This window comes from Equus asinus, chromosome 1 (genome assembly GCF_041296235.1).
Source record: "Equus asinus isolate D_3611 breed Donkey chromosome 1, EquAss-T2T_v2, whole genome shotgun sequence".
Taxonomy (NCBI): Eukaryota; Metazoa; Chordata; class Mammalia; order Perissodactyla; family Equidae; genus Equus; species Equus asinus.
In genome coordinates, this window is record NC_091790.1 from 178,347,986 (window position 1) to 178,370,284 (window position 22,299).

Below are 22,299 nucleotides of genomic sequence, written 5' to 3' on the forward strand. Positions count from 1 at the left end.
ATAGCCAAAGCGCAAAAGAGAAGAAAGGAAGCATCTGCTTGCCACTATTTCTGTCACCTCTATTACAAGCTACTGTAAACAGGACCTCCTAAGACATATAACTTGTGAAACTGCATTTGGCTCCTCAAAACAATACTCCCATCTGTGCCAGGAATGTTTTATCCCGAAGAATTGCTACTTTCAAAAGATGTAACTTCTGTTATGAATCCATACATATAAAGAAAACAACACAGTTCTACAGATCTGATTTCCAAAAGGAACTAAAAAAACACAGCTAGTCTCAATCATTAATAATAAGGACAGCCAAAAATTCCACGGACCAACAACTAACCTAATTTTAGCTAACTGCTTCAACTAATCCCCAGAAAAACTTGATAATGGAACTATACAAAATAAAACTGATCTATGTTTCTCCTCTGCCCCGATCTCTTGGTGACTGATGTAATAAGGATAAAACAGACAAAGTTACCCCAGAAGCAAAAAGAAGGGAGGCATGTACGAAACACGAAACTAGATAACATGCTTCTGATTAATGCGTTATCCACAGAGTTATGTGGCCCCCAGAGGTGTGTGGGTTGTGAGAAAAATGAAGCTAGGTAATATGTTGAATATTGGGACCATATACCATCAGATACAGAGCAAGTCACGGGGTCTGCCAGCTTAACACCAATGAAACATTGTGTTTAACTATGTTCAAGTGTGTAACTGTATTTGTGTATAACTATATTCATGCCACTGACACCATTTCCCTCACAACATAAAGACTCATATTTTCCTGGCATTACTTGAATATTTAATTTTAACATGCCATTGTACGGCTTAGTGTTTTGTGGGTTAGCTTGTCTCTTGCTTTATTATTCTCCCTAAAAGCTTTATGAATAAAGAGACCTAAAAGTAATCTTGTATGGCTAACTGCTGTTTTTTGATACCATCAACTTCCTTAATTCAATAAATATTTATTGAGTCAACTGTGTGCCAGGCATTGTTTTAGGTTCTTGCTACACTTTAGTAAACAAAAAAGAAGACCAGCGAAGAACTTACCTTCCTGCAGCTACATTCTAGTACACAGTCAGATACACAATAATCGACAAAATACATAAGTGAATTACATGTGAGATAATAAGAGTTGTGGCAAATATTGAGCTTGGTAAGGAAATAGGGTGTGCTGGGAGAAGGGAGGGGTGGAAGGCAATTTTAAAGAGAAGATAAAATTTAAGCAGTTTTTCAAATCTGTGCTTCTTCCTTAGACTCAGACTTCAGTTCTTAGAAAAAGACTCCCTTCACTGAACCAACTCCAAGCCTGACGGACCATGCGAGAGATCCTTAAATTAGATTAACTGCTTGTCTTTCAGTTTTCTTAGGCTGAAATCTGGGGCCTGAGGAGCAAGGTTTAGCTAAGGTATTGGGATAATGATTCAGTTTAGCTGGCTGAGTCAGAGGGCCTGGGCCTAGGGACAACACCTAGTCTATTCTCTCAGGTGTCCTACACAGAAGCACTTAACGTGACTGCATTTCCTGCTGGACACATAACTCCTGCTTAAAATACTATGGGCGGAATTGAGCCAATCCTATTGTGCTATGGGAGGAAAACGTCTGCCTTATAAAGACATAGCAACAGAGGATGTCAAAACAATTTCATAAATACAGAAGCTTCTCATACCATGCAAAATCACATTTTAACTCAATTCTCTTCCTAACACTGTTTTAACACACTGGCAATAAAATACACAATAACAATTCATAACTTCACTTTAACACTAACTCACGGGCATAATTTTGTCTTCAAAAGGGGAAAGAGAATTCATAAGTAGCTGATTATTTACCATTGTTTTACAATTTTTAAATAGACAAAATATTTTGAACTGTTTTCAGTTCTGAGTGTTCAGAGATGATAGATTTATACATGACATTAATCATTTAAAAATCACTAATGAACTTAAATGCCAAACTCTTGTTAGAAAGTTACACTTTACTTTAAAAATCATTAAAATTTATTAAAATAATTAAAATTAAAATTTTTAATTTTTAAATTTCTATAATTAAATAATTGATTCTGTTTCATACAAACATTATAAAAAAGAAAAAGGAGTTGGCAATTTACATTTTCATCAGTAGGAAACCTAAGGCACAAATGAGGAGGAAATTCCCAGAACTGAGTCTTCAGTCAGAAGAAAACCTCAGAAATGCTCCTCTGACCTAAATTTCATCTATTAGCCTATCAAGAAATCGTTAGCCTGAATGTTAAGAAAGTGAGAGGCGTCTGTCTTATCCTCATGCTTGAATTTATCTGAGGTGAGTACACGGGGAGAAAAGAACAAAAGCAGACATTTGCTTTTTCTGCCATAAACTAAGCAAGCCAAGTGTAAGAAGTATCAACAAAAGAAATGTAAAACTGGGCCACTTAAGACTTGAGGTACTTTTCCTCATCGATCAGCAAACTCAAATAGCAGTACTGCGAACCAGCAGAGACAGAATATAACAATGCAACGAAGGAGGTACAAGCTAACACAATTTTTGAGAGTTATAAATTTAAGCTTGATATTGCTAGAGTATGTATATGTTGTGTATAAACCCATAGATATATATGTGGATTAGCCCCTATAAACAGATTACAAAGGAATGTAATCGCGAAAAGCATCAACAGGTGGCTGCAGTACGAGTCAGCATCAAATCAGGGGCTTCCAGTGATTTGTATAAAGGGGATGAAGCCGAATTCTTGGGGAACATAATTTTAAAGGCATGACATTTGTTCTTGTTCTTTATAATATTTACTGTAACTATAATGGAACTGCAAATCCTGGAAAGGAAGAATTCTCTACTTCTCATCATCTATATTCACCCAATATTGCGCATTGCAGCTGGTTTACGTGATTTGATTCTAGAAGTAGGTGAAGTAGATGAAAAACAAGGCTAACCAAAAGCCTAAAAGGAGTTTCCAAATTACTGAGAATTCAATGATATTTCCAAATCCTATTTCCTCCTGAGTGTGTTTCTGTGCTCACTTTATCAATAAACTTACACTAGCCTAGTTGACACAAATAAGACTGGCCGCAAAACTTTTATTATTTAATCCTAATACCGCGGTTATGTTTAAAGGACAATTTGCATTAATTTGCATTCACAACCTGATTGTCTAGCAAATGAAGAATAATTTAACTTCTTCAAAATATATGACACTGTTTTAAATTTGAAAGGTTACCAAGGTCAGCAAAAATTACTCTGCAGCCTCACTTATGCTGTAAGCGGTGAGCACGGGATAAAGCCACTTACCTCTAAGGTGAATGACAGCACCACGTCGGACTTTGACAGCTGAATCTCATTCTCATCTCCTATGTCCAAAAATGCAGAATTCTGTGAACGTTTTAATTTTTGTAATTTAAATTCTGGACCGCCTTTCGAAACTGGAAGGCTTTCCAAATTGGCCATTAGCAAATTCACTGAAGACCGCAACTCTTCTATATACATATTCTCCATCTCTTTCGATATAAATTTGGGGAATTTTCTTTCCTTGAAAATAATGTTTAAAATAACAATGTTATACAAGTCATTTCAATTTTATCATAAGATTATATGATGTATACACTTGACTGTCTTAGAAACTGTGACACTCAATATAATCCATTTACTGGATACTTTAGTCTTTAAAAGCCTCAGACTTTGGCAATTTTGATTGCATATATACGTATCTTATATACTTTATTGAGGATCATTATGGTACACAATGAGTAACATTTTATACATTTTCACATTAACTTTATTTTTAATAAAATGTTTGCTTATGGGGGGAAAAAACTCTGAAAACATACATATGAGAAGTTTTAGTGTATAGATGAATCTTAATTAGCCACTGTTAGCTTTGAAATGCTTAGAGTAACCAGTCTATAAGAAAAATGTTCAGTATACAGACTTTGCCTGTTAGGAAACAAACATTTTAATAATATCTCTCTTTTTTACCACAGATGTGCATTTTTGGGAGGGTATACTTTTTATAAATAAGCATTCAAAACGAAAAACCCCTAAGAGTAAACAGCAATATGGTCATATTTCTAAAATTAGTTAATTTTCACATCACACAAATGTGCCAAGATCCCTTATGGCCATAAATTCAGTTTTTCAGTAAAGGTTTGGAAAAATTTAAGTTTAAAGCAAAAGGCCAAATTACAATAAAAGCGGTATGTGAAAAGGAGTAACAATATTAATTTAGAAGACTCTATTTTCTTTCTGAATTACATGAGCATTGCCAACCAATCCTCATATCTGCAATCAGATTTGTTTCTTTCACTCAATGAAAAAGACAGTCCAATTGATATTTAGGTAGATTTTGACAGATGTTGCCAAAATGCTCTTAGAGAAGATTATACCCATTTATATTCTCACAAGCAGCAAAATGAGGCTTCCTCACACTCTTGGCTCTTTCTTTAATCTCTGACACTTAGTTGTTTCTTAAGGTAGAGCACATACAGCTTTACAATATCAAGTGCAGCACAATCTGAGGACTCCTGTACAAAATGCTGGGGGATGAAAGCCGCAAGTAGCCACCTCTCAAGTGATTGCCTCATGCTCCAGAAAAATCAACGCCTTTACTATCATTTCCTTTGGCATCATTCAAAACACAACAGAAGAAATCCACATCTCTAGGATGACTGGTACACATCCAGAGCACCCGTGTCAACCTGCGCCTAATCTCGGACTCACTTGCACCGGTTCGTTTGCAGGATGGAAAGGAACATCTGGCATGGCCAAACCAATCAGTCTCAGAGGCTCAGGCCACCTGTCTTTCTTTCCCCTCAATGTAACTTTCACATATTTCTTTTAAAATAATTTACATATAACATTATAATTGCATATTATCACAGAGCAATTAAATATCCATATTCATCATTAACTTTCCCAAGGAAGATTCTTAAGTATCCTTTTAACATTCCTCTATAATTTGAAGTAACGTTCCAAAATACTAAGTTTGTATCCTCAGGAAAAACATGTAACTTGCTCAGTTATAGAATACCTTGGTTTCCTTTGGGGGAAAAATGTTTTGGAACGGTTTTTCAGTACTTGCCAAAGAAAAATAGCAAAATAATCCATAAAAACAGATTTTTACATGTGAGGATTACTTCTAAAAGCTGTCATGAAAAGTATGCAAAACCCAGAGATACCGAAAGATGAGAAGGCAGGTCCTTGCAAAGTCTTTGGGGGGCAAAGGCCTCCCAAGGGTATCTGAGGAAATATACTTAGTTCAACTTGCTGTTTACTATTGACTAAAGGTCCCAGACAGCACAGTTACAAGTTACCTTATAGAATTTTGTCTGGAAAAGATGCAGATAACGTGTGTCTGGTGAGTACGGTAAGCCAATGGTCACAGTTTAAATCCTTATTGGGAGTTAACCACTTTTATATCTAATGCATGAATCTTATTTTAATTTTGCCTAAAAAGACCTAGTTTTCAAATACTCTTTGGGCCAGTTTTAATATCTAACTAGTTTGCTCCTTTATTATGCAATAAATGAAATCTTTGTATGCTTATTTTATATTTGTATGAGAATTATAATTTTGCCTTTTTAAAAATTATACTTTAGCAAAGAAAAAGGTAAATATGTCACATATTTGAAAGTTGGGATGCACCAATTTTTCTTTTCAAATTTTCAAGGTGTTATTTTATGGAAAATTTAGCACTAGCACATCAAAAAAAAGCTTTTTTTTATTTAGCTTTAATTAAAAACACTTCATTCGCTATCATTTTTCAAGGAAGAGACTCAGGAATCATCAAAATGGACTGTTTTATCAGAATTTTCACACTTTTCAGGAAATAGACTATCAGAATGTTTTCTCTGAAAAAACAAAAAGGCAACTGTTTTAAAGCATTGAGGTTTATTGATAGTATTTCATCAACTTTATTTAGCCTGCTTATGTTGCCTCTTTCTTGGAAACAAAACCAATTGGACATCAGACAAGTACACGTTAAATTCGATCTTTTAAATTAGAACAAAATCAGAAATGATTATTCTCTAGTTTAACTGTGCGTTCCTCCTGTAAACCATGGTCTAAAACTTCTAATGTAGTCCTCGGTCCAGAATAGCTCATTCGTGGCCCTGACATTATACACATGAAAACACTGTTCGCTCCATGAAAAAATTCCCATTATTCAAATTGAGTCACCTAAGTGCTCTTAACCTTCTACTAGATGAAGCCTGGGCCAGAGTGTTGGGTGGAAGATGGTGACAACTCTCAGATTCTGGAAATACTGGATGCAAATGGATTTCCTGAAATTTGGCATGAGTTATGAGAAAAAGAAGAAAGTCGAAGGTGATTCTAAGTTTTTTGGCCTAAGTGGAGAGACAGCACTGCCACAACTGGCCTACCTTGACCATCTGACTGGAAATGGCAAACACCCTCCCTCCCTCCCGAGTCTACCTTCTCTGCTTTATTTTCCACATAGCAAACGACCACCTCCCACAGCTCAGTTGTATGGAGTGCTTACTGCCTATTGTGAGTCTCTCCTCAACAAAATGTAAGCTCCACCAGGGCACGGCAGGAATATTTCGGTCTGCTTTCATCCCAAGACGACCACATTTGTCTGGATGTATCCCAAGGGCCTAAAGCAGTGCCAGGCTATTTTACTAGGTGCTCAATAAATATTTATTCATTGAATTTATGGATAGAAAAATTCAGGCTCCAAAAGATTACATAACTTGCCTAGCATTATATATCTAGAAATAGCAATCATGAATTTGCCCACAGGTCTTTCTGGCCCAGTCCACATTATTGCTACCACTTCCTAATTATGCCTTGGCTAAAACATTAAAGTCAATATTTCTACTCCTTGAAACAGAGATTTCTGCCCTGTGGCATTATTGTTTTTATATTGTGTTGTGAAGTGAAGTAGGAGGTGCTGATTGCCAACTATTAACTATCAATAAACCACACTCTGGACTTATCAGACTGAAGAGGCAGGAAGGGCTGGAGAGTGAACCCAGGGTCTGGAGTCAAAAGACCAGGGTTTGAAGACTGCCTCTGCCACTTACTCATTATGTAATCTTGATGAAGTCAGTAATCTTCCCTAAGCCTCATTCTCCTTAGCTATAAATTAATTCATTATATCACCTACCCTGTGGGTTCATAGGATTACTGCAGAGATATAATGCAACAAGGTCAGTAAATTATAATTAGCCTTATAAATATTTTACGAAGATAGCTTAAATCTGGCAAAATTGAAGTAGAAAGCAATTAAACATGTCCTATCTGCTATGTCAATATATTCACTGAAAGTCATCTTATTTTTGGTGTTATTTTTTTCCCTCCTATCCTATCGGCTTCACTTGCTTCTCCACACATTTTCTACTTTATCAATGTCCCTGATGAAATCATCGGGGTCTCCTCAAAGAGAAGTCTCTGTATGTACCTCACTGACCCTTCTCCTCTGCCTCAGTCGGGAGGTTATTAACACACATTCTCCTCCACAGACATGAACTTGAGAACACACCCAAGGCTCTCCCTCCTGTTCCGTAACCCTCTAGAAATTCATCTAAACTTTATTCTAAAGCATCAGATATTCATCCAAGGCCTTGTAGAAGCAAGTCCAATTTATGACAATATGCACAGTCTAAGGCATAATCTATATACAAGTAGGCAACTTACAAATGCTGATCACAGGTCCAGAGTCCCGCCCACAGAGTCTGGTACTTCTCTCTAGATTCTCTCCTAGCATCAGGCCCTTAAGAAAATCAAGTGCCCTTCCAGCCAGCTTCCAATTCAGGTTATGGTTTTGAGGAAAGCATTTTTCTCCATCCCAGTAGCCTCAAGCTACTTGATTTCTATCCAATGAATTCCATATTAGAATCTCTAGAATAATGGAGTGCCTTTCTCGATATCCAGAGGACAATAACACTGCATGTTGTCCTTTCAACCATTGCGCTTTGTGTCAACGTTAACTCTTTAGCCCCCAATGCATATCATTCTATGTCTTCAATCATCTGAAGATTCTTCCTCATACATCTCTGGCTTGGTTCTTACAACTTACTGTCATCTATGTTACCCAATTTCTCTATTTTTCTACTTATCTCCAATTTCTCAGCTGTTTCTCTACTTTATTTAATAGACATCTAGATAAATACAGTATTAGCATTCTTAAAACATACATATTCAATACATTTGTCTCTGCAAAAACAAAAAATTCAATTGTTAAAATCAGTACGGGACATATCTTCTCAGGAGTTAGAAAACTTCACTTTTATGACTTGGGAGGTATAAACATACACTCACGGAGCTGTAAAGTAAAGATTTGTGTACTTCATTGAATAAATGCTATACCTAAATTTTAAAAAAGAAAAATCCCTAAAAAGGGAGGATTCTTCAGAGAGGCAGACACAGTTGGAGAGAGGGAGAGGGTAAATCTATCCATAAAATAGTCAAAGAGAGAAAAGGAAAAAAAAATCTTGGGGCTGGCCCGGTTGGGCAGTGGTTAAGTTTGCACATTCCACTTTGGCAGCCCAGGGTTCACCGGTTTGCATCCCCGGTATGGACCTATGCACCACTTGTCAAGCACTATGCTGTGGCAGGTGTGCTACATATAAAGTAGAGGAAGATGAGCATGGATGTTAGCTCAGGGCCAGTCTTCCTCAGCAAAAAGGAGGAGGATTGGTAGTGGATGTTAGCTCAGGGCTAATCCTCCTCAAAAAAAAAAAAAAAAACAAGAAAAAAATCTTATTCTAAGATCAACAGCATTATAACCTCAAGTCTATTGGGAAGGACTAAAATTTTTTTTATCACTGAAGCCAATTAACACATCAATTTACTAAAGAATGATTTATACAATGAAGTTCTATCATCTCTAAAAAGTCTTGAGTATTAAAAAGAAACTCATGGGGGGTGAGCCTGGTGGTGTAATGGTTAAGCTCATGCACTCCACTCCAGCAGCCCGGGGTTCGTTGGTTCAGATCCTAGGTGCAGACCTACACACCGCTCATCAAGCCATGCTGTGGCAGCGTCCCACACACAAAATAGAAGAAGACTGGCACACATGTTAGCTCAGAGCATATCTTCCTCAAGCAAAAGGAAGAAGATTTCAACACATGTTAACTCAGGGCCAATCTTCCTCACCAAACTTCATGGGTTTTGTTTGAAATCTATTTCTGTTCATAGAAACACAGTGATTACACAAATAAAAATAACTAAAATACTGTACTGAACACACTGAGACTCTGTACTAGAAACTTTAAATTATATTTTTCATCCATTCAATCAAATATTAGTTGACATCACTATGTGCCAAGCACCATGCTGGATACTTTGAAATATATTAAATGATTTCACAGGGAGGATGTTTTTCTTCCTGATTACATTATGCTTAATGCAATATTAAAGTTCTCTGAAATCTGGCAGTTTGAGAAATATAGGTATTGCTTTAAGAATAACCTAGAAAAGTTATCACTGAACTTAAACATTTCATATATAAGAATAGATAATATGCTCCATTTAGATAATAAGCCTTCAGATACTTAGGCTTAAGAGGCATGCATGTAGAGGAGAAAATTATACAATTATGCTGCCTTTATCTCTACAAAACTCATCCAGCTCACAGAAGTCTAAGTAAAGAAAGAAACACGGAATGCTATGTCAAAGCTAGTAATTTACCTTTGCCATTTTCTCTGCCAATTGCAAACGGCCATCAAGTTCCCTTCTGATCTGGGCTGCTTGTTCATCCGCATTATCCAGCTTAAAAACAAAACAGAAGTTACACGTATGTGATTACTTAATGGCAGTGATCTACAGATTAAAGCAAAGACTAAATGACTCAAAAAATTTTTTAATAAATTTTCTAAGCTACCTATTGAGAACACAGAAGGTTGTTTAATTAGATTGGCAGTCCAATTAAATTTCCTGGGCACTTTTCAATGCGGTTTTGTTCACAGAAATGTTAATAAATCTCTAAGGTTAATTGCTCAGTTTACAAAATAATCTAATAATAATAATAATTCTTTGTCCAACTTGTCCACAACAACTCTACATCAAGAAGTTCTTGTTTCCTCTAGGTTACATCAAATTGTCATTTTCAGTCCATCCTACTGTCTTCATGAAGGTCAGAATTGAATAGTTCCAGATAGATAAATCTCTTGTTTTGTTCTTCCAAATTCCCAGAATGCTTTTCTAGATGGTGAGATACTGAATAATGTTTCACACTTCTTTGTTCTTATAAAAAATATTCCCTTCATTTTCATAAGTTTAGTGCTAAACTATAAAAGTACTATTTAACTGATTGATTGATATAACATTCTACCATTTAAATTGTCATATACTCCTTATTCTAGTACTAACAGACTTATACTACACCAAGAAATCCTGGGTCCAGCCCCGTGACCGACTGGTTAAGTTCAAGCACTCTGCTTCACTGGCCCAGGGTTTCACTGGTTCAGATCCTGGGCGCAGACATGGCACCGCTCGTCAGGCTATGCTGAGGCGGCATCCCACATGCCACAACTAGAAGGACCCACAACTAAGACACAACTGTGTACTGGGGTACTTTGGGGAGAAGAAGTTAAAAAAAGAAATCCTTTTACAGACTGGTACCACATTAGAATTCCATACTCTTGTTCTAAATTTTATTGAAAGCAAGAAAAACATGCTATCATCATCTTATAAGATATTTACATGGAAAATTACTTTTACTTCCCACTGAAATAATCCTTAAATTTTCTCTTGATTCATTCTCCCCAATTATTCATCCAATCTTCATTAGTTTATTATAAAACCTGTTAAATCAAAAAGGTCCTACTAGCCACGCACAGTGTGGGATGCACTGGGTGGGCTACAGACGTGAACCAGACAGACTTTTCTCTTGACTGTAATTCCTTCCTCTCTCACTTCCATCATCAAGAAACCTAGACCACAAAATACAACCATACGTTAGTAAAGGTCCATCTAAAGACTGGATTAGTACTGAGTACACCATTAAACATCCAGGAAAACACAGCTTAACTTTGTCCAATGGCTAAAGAACTACAAATTGACTATATTAAAAACAAAAAAACCCAAAAAACAGCCTTAAAAGGGCCTGAAAAAGATAAGTAGGGGCAAATTAGGTGAACAGGATAGTGGTGTTGGAACGTATACAAGAGTCAAGAAAAGAGGAAGACATTCCAGTACAAGGACACCAAAAGTCTAGAGGCGAGACTAAGCACAGTGGTCTTGGGAATGCGATACTGCGTGGGTAGGGAGGGGGGTGGGGAGTGCATGGGAGATGGGGTGAGAAGGGGAGGCGGGGCTACTTTCTAAGTTTCTCTTCACAGCCAAATTAGGGAGCTTGGAGTTGGTTCCTAACAAACTGGAATTCAGTGAGAGATTTTAAGCAGGATTTTGGAAAGGAAAGATCATTGTCTCCAGCACAAACAACAGGTTAGAGGGGCATAAGGAAGTCTGCTTGGTTAGTTACTTACTACTTATTTATTTGAAAGACAGACAGATCTGGGATTACTTTTCTAAAAAATGTTTCCAAGTTGACAAAAAAAATCAAATTAATTTAAAAACAAGTTTAAAAGTACACAGAATTTTCTTAAACTAAATCCTTGTTACAAAGGAGTTTCTATGCCTTCTCAAAACCAAATACACTTATTTTCATTAATTAACGATTCAAAATCAAACAGAAACAAGTTCCTCTTCACTGTGTCTAAAGTCAAAATGTTTTATATTAAAAACTAACGTAATTGTAAAGGAAAAGAATACATGATAAGCGTCTGTTCCAGCTAACTGAAATCAAGATCCTAAAAGCAAAAATCATGCACAAGAACACTGTAACTACAACACCTCAAATACTCTAAATGTAATATGAATATCTTCCTATCTTTGCTTAAACACTAATATTTTTCCACAGAAAAATTAAAAACAAATGGTTACTCACAAGTAAAGTGCTATAGTTTCACCAAGAAATAGCATTTAACATCTTAAAAGGCCATAGTTCTCCTTCAAACTTAACCACAAAACACTACTTAACATCTTTAAATATATCTTCATATTAACAGCTTTTACTTAATTTTAAGTGGAATTGTTAGAGTCATTTCTGGGTTTTGCAAGTGTTTTCTTTGTAAGAGACAGTATTCTACTTTTTAAAAATATTAAACCTATTAAAACCTTAATTGCATTTGTCTGAAATAATGAAGGCAAAGAAAAGTAGAGCATTGCTGTACTAAACTGTCTTTTAATAGCTTTCTCTTAATAAAACTAAATGTTCAGAGATTGAAAGTTTACTAACTTTGGTGACTACTGGTATGATTTTGTGAAACTAGAAGAGCATACGTCCAAACATGTTTACAAAAAAGGAGGAAAAGCTAATATAAAGACAATGAATAAAATTTTTATTATTTTTGTTTTATGTAAGGCTAGACAGAATTAAAGGAGGTAAATCAGTTGGTTCAGGTTTTTTTTTTTATTATTATGATTATGATAGATTACAACCTTGTGAGATTTCAGTTGTACATTATTGTTAGTAATGTTGTGGGTACACCACTTCACCCTTTGTGCCATCCCCCCACCCCCCCCTTCCCTGGTAACCACCGATCGGTTCTCCATGTCTATATGTTAACTTCCACCTATAAGTGGGGTCATATAGAGTTCATCTTTCTCTGTCTGGCTTATTTTGCTTAACATAATACCCTCAAGGTCCATCCATGTTGATGCGAATGGAACAATTTGGTCCTTTTTTATGGCTGAGTAATATTCCATTGTGTATATATACCATATCTTCTTTATCCAGTCATCAGTTTCTAGGCATTTAGGTTGGTTCCACATCTTGGCTATTGTAAATAATGCTGTGATGAACATAGGGGTGCATGGGATTCTTGGGATTGCTGATTTCAGGTTCTTAGGATAGATACCAAGTAGTGGGATAGCTGGGTCATAGGGTATTTCTATTTTTAACTTTTTGAGAAATCTCCATACTGTTTTCCATAGTGGCTGCACTAGTTTGCATTCCCACCAACAGTGTATGAGGGTTCCTTTTTATCCACAAACTCTCCAACATTTGTCACTTTTGGTTTTGGATATTTTTGCCAATCTAACAGGTGTAAGGTGATATCTTAGTGTAGTTTTGACTTGCATTTCCCTGATGATTAGTGATGATGAACACATTTTCATGTGTCTATTGGCCATCCTTATATCTTCTTTGGAGAAATGTCTGTTCATGTCCTCTGCCCATTTTTTGATCGGGTTGTTTGTTTTTTTGTTGTTAAGCTGTGTGAGTTCTTTGTATATTATGGATATTAATCCTTTGTCAGATAAGTAGCTTATAAATATTTTTTCCCAATTAGTGGGCTGTTTTTTTGTTTCGATCCTGTTTTCCCTTGCCTTGAAGAAACTCTTTAGTCTGATGAAGTCCCATTTGTTTATTCTTTCTATTGTTTCCCTCATCTGAGGAGTTATAGCATCCGAAAAGATTCTTTTGAAACTGATGTCAAAGAGTGTACTGCCTATATTCTCTTCTAGAAGACATATTGTTTCAGGCCTAATCTTTAGGTCTTTGATCCATTTTGAGTTTATTTTTGTGAATGGTGAAAAAGAATGGTCAATTTTCATTCTTTTACATGTGACTGTCCAGTTTTCCAAGCACCATTTGTTGATGAGACTTTCTTTTCTCCATTGTAGGCCCTCAGCTCCTTTGTTGAAGACTAGTTGTCCATAGATGTGTGGTTTTATCTCTGGGCTTTTAATTCTGTTCCATTGATCTGTGCACCTGTTTTTGTACCACTACCATGCTGTTTTGATTACTGCAGCTTTGTAGTATGTTTTGAAATCGGGGATTGTGATGCCTCCGGCTTTGTTTTTCTTACTCAGGATTGCTTTAGCAATTTGCGGTCTTTTGCTGCCCCATATGAATTTTAGGATTCTTTGTTCAATTTCTGTAAAGAATGTCCTTGGGATTCTGATTGGGATAGCGTTGAATCTGTAGATTGCTTTAGGTAGTATGGACATTTTAACTATGTTTATTCTTCCAATCCATGTGCATGGAATGTCTTTCCATCTCCTTATGTCATCGTCAATTTCTTTCAAGAAAGTCTTGTAGTTTTCATTGTATAGATCCTTCACTTCCTTGGTTAAGTTTATCCCAAGGTATTTTATTTTTTTTGTTGCGATCATGAATGGGATTGAATTCTTGAGTTCTTTTCCTGTTAGTTTATTGTTAGTGTATAGAATTGGTACTGATTTATGTATGTTGATTTTATACCCTGCTACTTTGCTGTAGCTGTTGATTGTTTCTAATAGTTTTCCTATGGATTCTTTGGGGTTTTCCATATATAAGATCATGTCATCTGCAAACAGCGAGAGTTTTACTTCTTCAGTGCCTATTTGGATTCCTTTTATTTCTTTTTCCTGCCTAATTGCTCTGGCCAACACCTCCAGTACTATGTTGAATAGGAGTGGTGAAAGTGGGCACCCTTGTCTTGTTCCTGTGCTCAGAGGGATGGCTTTCCGTTTTTGCCCATTGAGTATGATGTTGGCTGTCGGTTTGTCATATATGGTCTTTATTATGTTGAGGTACTTTCCTTCTATACCCATTTTATTGAGGGTTTTTATCATAAATGGGTGTTGGATCTTGTCGAATGCTTTCTCTGCATCTATCAAGATCATCATGTGGTTTTTGTTTCTCATTTTGTTAATGTAGTGTATCACGTTGATTGACTTGTGGATGTTGAAGCATCCCTGTGTCCCTGGTATAAATCCCACTTCATCATGGTGTATAATCTTTTAGATGTATTGCTGTATTCGGTTTGCCAGAATTTTGTTGAGGATTTTTGCATCTATGTTCATCAGTGATATCGGCCTCTAGTTCTCCTTCTTTGTGTTGTCCTTGTCAGGTTTGGGGATCAGAGTGATGTTGGCTTCATAGAATGTGTTAGGGAGTACTCCATCTTCCTCAATTTTCTGGAATACTTTGAGAAGGATAGGTATTAAATCTTCTTTGAATGTTTGGTAGAATTCTCCAGAGAAGCCATCTGGTCCTGGACTCTTATTTTTGGGAAGGTTTTTGATTACTGTTTCTATTTCTTTACTTGTGATTGGCCTATTCAGATTCTCCATTTCTTCCTGGTTCAGTTTGGGGAGGTTGTAAGAGTCCATGAATTTGTCCATTTCTTCTAGGTTCTTCAATTTGTTGGCATATAGTTTTTCATAGTATTCTCTTATGAACCCTTGTATTTCTTTGGTATCTGTTGTGATTTCTCCTCTCTCATTTCTAATTTTATTTATTTGAGATTTCTCTCTTCTTTTCTTAGTGAGTCTGGCCAAGCGTTTGTCGATTTTGTTAATTTTTTCGAAGAACCAACTCTTTGTTTCATTGATCCTTTCTACTGTCTTTTTAGTTTCAATATCGTTTATTTCTGCTCTAATTTTTATTATTTCCCTCCTTCTACTGACTCTGGGCTTTGTTTGTTCTTTTTCTAGTTCTGTTAGGTGTCATTTGAGGTTGCTTATGTGAGCTTTTTCTTGTTTTGTGAGGTGAGCCTGTATTGCGATGAATTTCCCTCTTAGGACTGCTTTTGCTGCATCCCAAATGATTTGGTATGACGTGTTCTCATTTTCATTTGTCTCCAGATAATATTTGATTTCTTCTTTAATTTCTTCAATAATCCATTGTTTGTTCAGAAGCATGTTGTTTAGTCTCCACATTTTTGCACCTTTCTCTGCTTTATTCTTGTAGTTGATTTCTAGTTTCATAGCATTGTGATCAGAAAAGATGCTTGATATTATTTCAACTCTCTTGTATTTATTGATGTTTGCTTTGTTTCCCAAAATATGGTCTATTCTTGAGAATGTTCCATGCGCACTTGAGAAGAATGTGTAGCCTGCTGTTTTTGGATGAAGTGTTCTATATATATCTATTAAGTCCATCTGGTCTAATTTTTCATTTAATTCTATAATTTCCTTGTTGATTTTCTGTCTGGATGTTCTATCCATTGGTGTTAATGGGGTGTTGAGGTCCCCTACTATTGTAGTATTGTTGTTGATGTCTTCTTTTAGTTCTGTTAAGAGTTGCTTTACAAATTTTGGTGCTCCTGTTTTGGGTGCATATATATTTACAAGTGTTTTGTCTTCTTGGTGGAGAGTCCCTTTTATCATTATATACTGTCCCTCTTTGTCTTTCTTTACCTGTTTTGCTTTGAAGTCTACTTTGTCTGATATTAGTATAGCAACACATGCTTTCTGTTGTTCATTATTAGCTTGGAGTATTGTCTTCCATCCCTTCACTCTGAGTCTGTGTTTGTCTTTGGAGCTGAGGTGTGTTTCCTGGAGGCAGCATATTGCTGGGTCTTGTTCTTTGATCCATCCTGCCACTCTGTGTCTTTTGATTGGAGAGTTCAATCCATTTACATTTAGAGTGATTATTGAGATGTGGGGGCCTACCGCTGCTATTTTATGTCTTGTTTTCCGGTTCTCTTTAATTTCCTTTGTTTCTCGTCCCATGGTTTAGTCTGTTCTGATGGAGAGCTGCTACTCTCTGTTGTTGTCCTTCTACTTATGTCCTTCGCTCTTGGTTTTGTAGTCCCTTTTCTTTTTTTGATTTTTCAGGAATGAGGGTTTTCCTGAGCATTTCTTGAAGAGCAGGTTTGGTGGCAATGAACTCCCTTAATTTTTGTTTATCTGGGAAAGTTTTTATTTCTCCATCGTATTTGAAGGATATTTTCACTGGGTAGAGAATTCTCGGCTGTAGGTTTCTGTCCTTCAGATTTTTGAATATATCATTCCACTCTCTTCTAGCCTGTAAAGTTTCTGCTGAGAAATCTGCTGAAAGCCTGATGGGGGTTCCTTTGTAGGTTAATTTCTTCTGCCTGGCTGCCCTTAGTATTCTCTCCTTGTCATTGACTTTTGCTAGCTTCACTACTATATGTCTTCAGGTTGGTCTACTTGCATTGATAAAGTTTGGAGATCTATTGGCTTCTGTCACATGAAGTTCCATCTCTCTCCCCAGGTTTGGGAAGTTCTCAGCCATTATTTCTTTGAATAGGCTTTCTGCCCCCTTCTCCCTCTCTTCTCTCTGTGGTATACCTATAATCCTCAGGTTGCATCTCCTAATTGCATCAGATAATTCTCGGAGAGCGTCTTCATTTCTTTTTAGTCTCAGCTCTCCCTCCTCCTCTGCCTGCAGCATTTCTATATTCCTATCTTCAAAATTGCTAATTCTTTCCTCCATATTATCAGCCCTACTGTTCAGTGCATCTAGATTTTTCTTAATCTCCTCTATTGTGTTCTTCATTTCCAGTATTTCTGTTTGGTTCTTCTTTATAGTATCGAACTCTTTTGTGACATAGCTCCTGAACTCGTTGAGTTGTCTATCTGAATTCTCTTTTAACTCATTGAGTTTTTTAATGATGGCTGTTTTGAAGTCATCATCATTTAGGTTGTATATTTCATTGTCCTTGGGATTGTTTTCTGTGTGTTTGTCATTACCCTTCTGTTCTGGAAATTTAATATATTTTTTCATATTGCTTGATGGTTTAGATTTGTGCCTCCACATAGAGATAGAGTTTAGTTACTGCTTCCACTTGTTTCCACTGGTGTGGTGGGGGGACAGCTGTTTATACTGCTCCAACCAGGAACCCTATCAGCTGTTGCTAACTGGGCCTGGGCCCCTCCTCACAGTCACAGTGATCCTGTGGGTTCCCTCTTCAGCTGTGGAGGCCATCACAGGGGGGCTTCAGACTGCTGGTGCCTACTGTTGCAGACCACCTAGACGTGCTCCCTCCTTAGGGTCTGCAGCGGTGTTATGGGCTTTCCCAGCGGCCAGGGGCAGGATCACTTATATTTGCAGCTCTGTCACTGTCGGTGCCCACAAAATCTCGCTTGTCCACTATAGGTCACAGCAGAGCTATGGGCATTTTCTACAGTCTGTGGTTAGCTCGCTTAGCTATGCTACTTTTGTCCCAGGGTCTTCCAGCCTTGTGGCTGCCGGGTGGGTGCTCTCTACTAGTGCTGTGCAGAGGCTATCACTGAGGCTTCTGTTAGACTGCAGAGTTTCCCCTTGGGCCACAGAGCTGGGTCGCTGGAACTCCACCCAGCCCCAGTCCTCTCCCCTAGGATCTCGGGGAGCCCATTGCCCTGTCTGGGGAATAGCCAGATACATTGAGTTCAGTGGCAGCTGGTTGGCTGCTGCCCTGCCTGGCATTCTCCTCTTTGGGACCCTCCCGGCATTGTGGATGCTGGCTGGGGCCTCTCCGATAATGGCCGGTAAAGACTCTGCCTGCTGCCGGGACAGAACTCTAGAGTTTCTCCCCTGGGCCGCGTAGCCAGCCGCTGGAGCTCCACCCAGCCCTGGTCCTCTCCCAGGAGATCTCCGGTAGTCCCGAGCCCCTCCCGGGCGAAAGCCCGGTCAGTGGAGCCGGCAGTGGCAGCTGGCGGGCCGCTGCGCCATTTGGGATTCTCTCTGGGAGCCCCCAGGCATTGTGGATGCTGGGAGGGGCCTCTCCGCTAATGGCAGGCAAAGACCCTGCCTGCTGCCCTGACGGGACTTCAGAGTTTCTCCCCCAGGCCGCATAGCCAGCCTCTGGAGCTCCACCAGCCCTGGACCTCTCCCAGGTGATCTCCGGTAGTCCCGAGCCCCTCCCGGGCGAAAGCCCAGTCAGAGGAGGCGACGGTGGCAGCTGGTGGGCCGGCGCACCGTTTAGGATTCTCTCCGGGAGCCCCCAGGTCTTGTGGAGGCTGGGCGGGACCTCTCCGCTAATGGCGGGTAGGGGTTTTCCCCACTGCCTCTAGTGTGTAACTCTGGAGCTTCCCTCTGGGCTCAGGTGTAATTGCGGGGGGCTTAGGTAGGGCTCTGTTCACCTGTTTCCACTGTCGCTCCTCTGGTGTGCGCTCTCTCCTGCCCTTGGCGTGTGGCGATGTTCTGGGGGCATCTGCTGGAAGAAAGCCGCCCACAGGCTCAAGGCTGTTCGGGGGTCGGGGTCGGAGAGTTTTCACCTATCTCCACCTCCTCCCGGAGGGAAGTCCATCCGCCTTCTGATGCATAGCAGTGTGGGTCTCTCCGACGTCCTGAGATGCTCTATAGATATCCTTTGTCAAGCGATGAATGTCCAATTAGTTGTAGATTCGAAGGGGGAGAGACAAAGGAGTCTGCTCATGCAGCCATCTTGGATCTTCTCTGTTCAGTTTTTTTTTTTAATATGTAAGAATTTTAGTTTAATGTCCCATGTTTCATTTTTCTTTGAGTTTTGGATATTATATTTTTAATTATTTAATTGAAAGTTTACATAATTTAATTTTTATGAAGGTTTTCTTAAAGGTTGACTTCTCAATTTAGGTAATTATGGTTTCATATGTAGTTTTAAGAAATGATAGAGAGATACCCATTGTACACTACTCAGTTTCCATCAATGCCAACATCTTACAAAATTATAGTATTTTACCACAATCAGGATACTGACTTTGATGCAATCATCCATCTTGTTCAGAGTTCCTCAATTTTTGGTACACTCATTTGTGTGTAATTTCTATACCATTTACTATCTACCTAGGTTCACATATCCACCACCACAGTTGAGACACTGCACAGTTTTAACATGTTATGTTGCCCTTTTATAACCACATCCACCTCACTTCAGCCAATTCTCAGTTTTAATAATCATGTACTTCATTTTACACAGTGTTTAAAAATAAATTCTAATAAGGCAAATGGATTGTTTTAATTTCTATTATGAAACCGGAGAGGAGCTCCCACGAGAGGTTAATGTTTGTAAACATCGGACTGGGGCCTCGGACCTCTTCTCAATTCACGTCTTCACTGCCTGTGTGCTCTCCTCAAAGCCCATGGCCATAAAGGGCATCTACTCACTGATAACTCCCACATGCATATCTATAGCTCCAACCTCTCACCAGAGTTCCAGACTTACAGTTCCACCCACCTATTTACCATTTCAACTTTTCTTCAGAAAAGGCACATTATACTCCTCAAGCCCAAAATGGAATCTTGATTTCCACCCCAATCACTCCTTCTGTGAGTAATGCTATGTCATATCAATTGTGCACTTATTTACCATATAATAATGGTATTAAATCGACAGTTGCTCAAGTCCAAAACCTAGACGTCAACTTTGACCTCTTTCCCTCACAACTCACATCCAAATCCAATCTAGAGTCATAGCGAGTGAAAGCTAGAATCACATAGTTGAGGGAGACCAGAACTCAGGTACCGTAGGTTCTTAGCCAGGAGTTTACTTCTTTTGCGGTGGAGTGTTTCCCTAGCCACTTCAAGTACATCTCAGTTTGCCAGTACTGTTGTACATACTGTTATGGAGAAAATATTTTTTTTCTTTCCTGAACCCTTCAAAGAACTTTGGTTTGCACATCACCTCCTTTCCTCCCATCCAAAAAAAAAAAAAAAGAATAGAAGAAAGAAAAGTCTGAATAGATAGTTTATAGATGTGGGGATCAGACTTTAAAATGTTGGTGACACACCTGTCTCTAGTGCCTGATTCGGGCTATGAGAAATAAAATGGGGATGTGTGGACTCTGGGGTTTGTGGTAGGGGCCAGAGGCAAGTTTTCACTCCACAAGTACAACTTCATCTTTTTACTTGATTTTCTTTCAAATTCTTGATTTCACTGTATGTGACAAAAGATTATTTACCTCACAGATGTCCATTCCTGGCATAGAATATTTTCCAGGTCTTTTAAAGACAGTCATTCAACCCTGACCATAACCCATGCCCAAATGTATCCTTAACCTCTGCAGTGCCTCTAGTATCTATTTTACCACTTTACCAAAATATTTCACTGGCTTAAATATTTAGTTCAGAAAATATACTTTTATTTTCCTCCGGTTCATTACACAGGGATTACTGTTTCCACATTCAGAATTCTCTAGGCTAGGGAGCTCTTAACCTGGATCTTTGGGAGTCTGAACCATTCAAGCTATGAGCAAAATTTTGTAGAGATAAGCATTTTTTTCCTTGGGCAAGTGTTTCAATTTCACAGTTTAACCAAGGGGTAGTTAACTCAAAAGACATAAAGAACCATGGCTCTAGGAGAATCTTCTTTGTAGAAGCCTCTATTCACTTGCTCTAGAGGGGGCTGTATGGCTTTCAAACGTAAGCCTGGAAGATGGCCACCTCAGACCTCACATCAACACCAAACCTGTCAGAATTTTCTTAAATCCTTTGTAAAGGGACACTGAGACACAGGCTCTGAGCAACGCCGACTGAAGGGTCCATGGTTACTTTACTAACTCTTTACTTTTTTCTACACCTACTGTACAGCAAGCACTATTAAAGGCTCTTCAGTAGCTACAAAAGTAGTGGCCTTCCAGGAGTTCAAATTTCGGTAAAAATAATATGTAAAACAGAATATAATTACCATAAGAAACCTACTGATCAAGCATTATGGGAATTCAGGGATGGAGGAGACATTTTCTCCTGGCTGACAGTAGCAGGATGGATTTGCAAAGATGGAAATATTAAAAAATGGACTTTGAGGAGAAAATGCTGACCTGATGCAGCAATCTATTAGCCTTGACTCGAAAATCTCAAACCCTAGGCTCTCCTTCGCCATTCCTCTCATGTTCCATAGAAATGGCTCTGAGAAGAGAAGGTCTCAGACATCAGCAAATGTCCCTTTGCAGAAGTCCTTGGGAGGACCCAAAGCCTGTATTGGTAGCCAATTATCCGACAGTTAACAAAATTTTTAAAACAGCATAAAAATAACTTCAAGTTTCATCCAGCAGCTCCATTTTGTAACTTGTGATATCATTCTGCTAAAGCTTTAAAAACTATGAACATCAAATACTTGAATTCATTAAATTTGCTCACATCTTAAGGAAAAAAGATCTTTTATAAAAAGCACTTTTCACAGTACCATATAGCATCATTGCCCTCTCTGATTATTTTCTAGAACCAAGATAATTGTCTTTGTATTAACATCGTCAATCACTAAAAAGAGGGATTAACAGCTGTGCTTTTCCATAATGATGCCTTTGTACGTGCTAACCCTAGTCAACTGTGCCCTTCTTTCTCCCACTGAAAAAAAAGTAGTTTTTTCTCTGAGTTCCCACTCCAATTATGGCATAAGTCATCTCAAACAAATTATATTGTTATTTTCTTGTAATATTCATCTTTATCTTTTAGTATGAAAAATACAAGTTAGACTAGGTTTTGCACTGTTACATAAATTTAGTGTTTTCCCTCAGATTAATTCATATGCTGGTCCATTGTATTCATATTATCTATAAATCTAGGGATTTACTGATAATACATCATGACAAGTAACTGGCACAAATCTAACACTGATTCTAAAAGAACACTCCACCCAAAAACTTATTATCACAATTTTCTAG

General features: G+C 38.1%; 1 protein-coding gene across 10 annotated transcripts in view; it reads right to left on the reverse strand.

Moving 5' to 3' along the window:
• The window catches only part of CADPS2 (calcium dependent secretion activator 2), a 496,507-nt gene that overhangs the window by 278,627 nt on the left and 195,581 nt on the right, over nucleotides 1-22,299 (reverse strand). For all 10 annotated transcript variants that reach the window (XM_044759580.2, XM_044759476.2, XM_070512671.1 and 7 more), the window contains exons 4-5: nucleotides 9,628-9,708; nucleotides 3,271-3,507 (exon numbers count right to left, since the gene is read on the reverse strand). In XM_044759580.2, coding sequence (XP_044615515.1) covers nucleotides 3,271-3,507; nucleotides 9,628-9,708 — 318 coding nt within the window. The remainder of the gene's footprint in view (nucleotides 1-3,270; nucleotides 3,508-9,627; nucleotides 9,709-22,299) is intronic.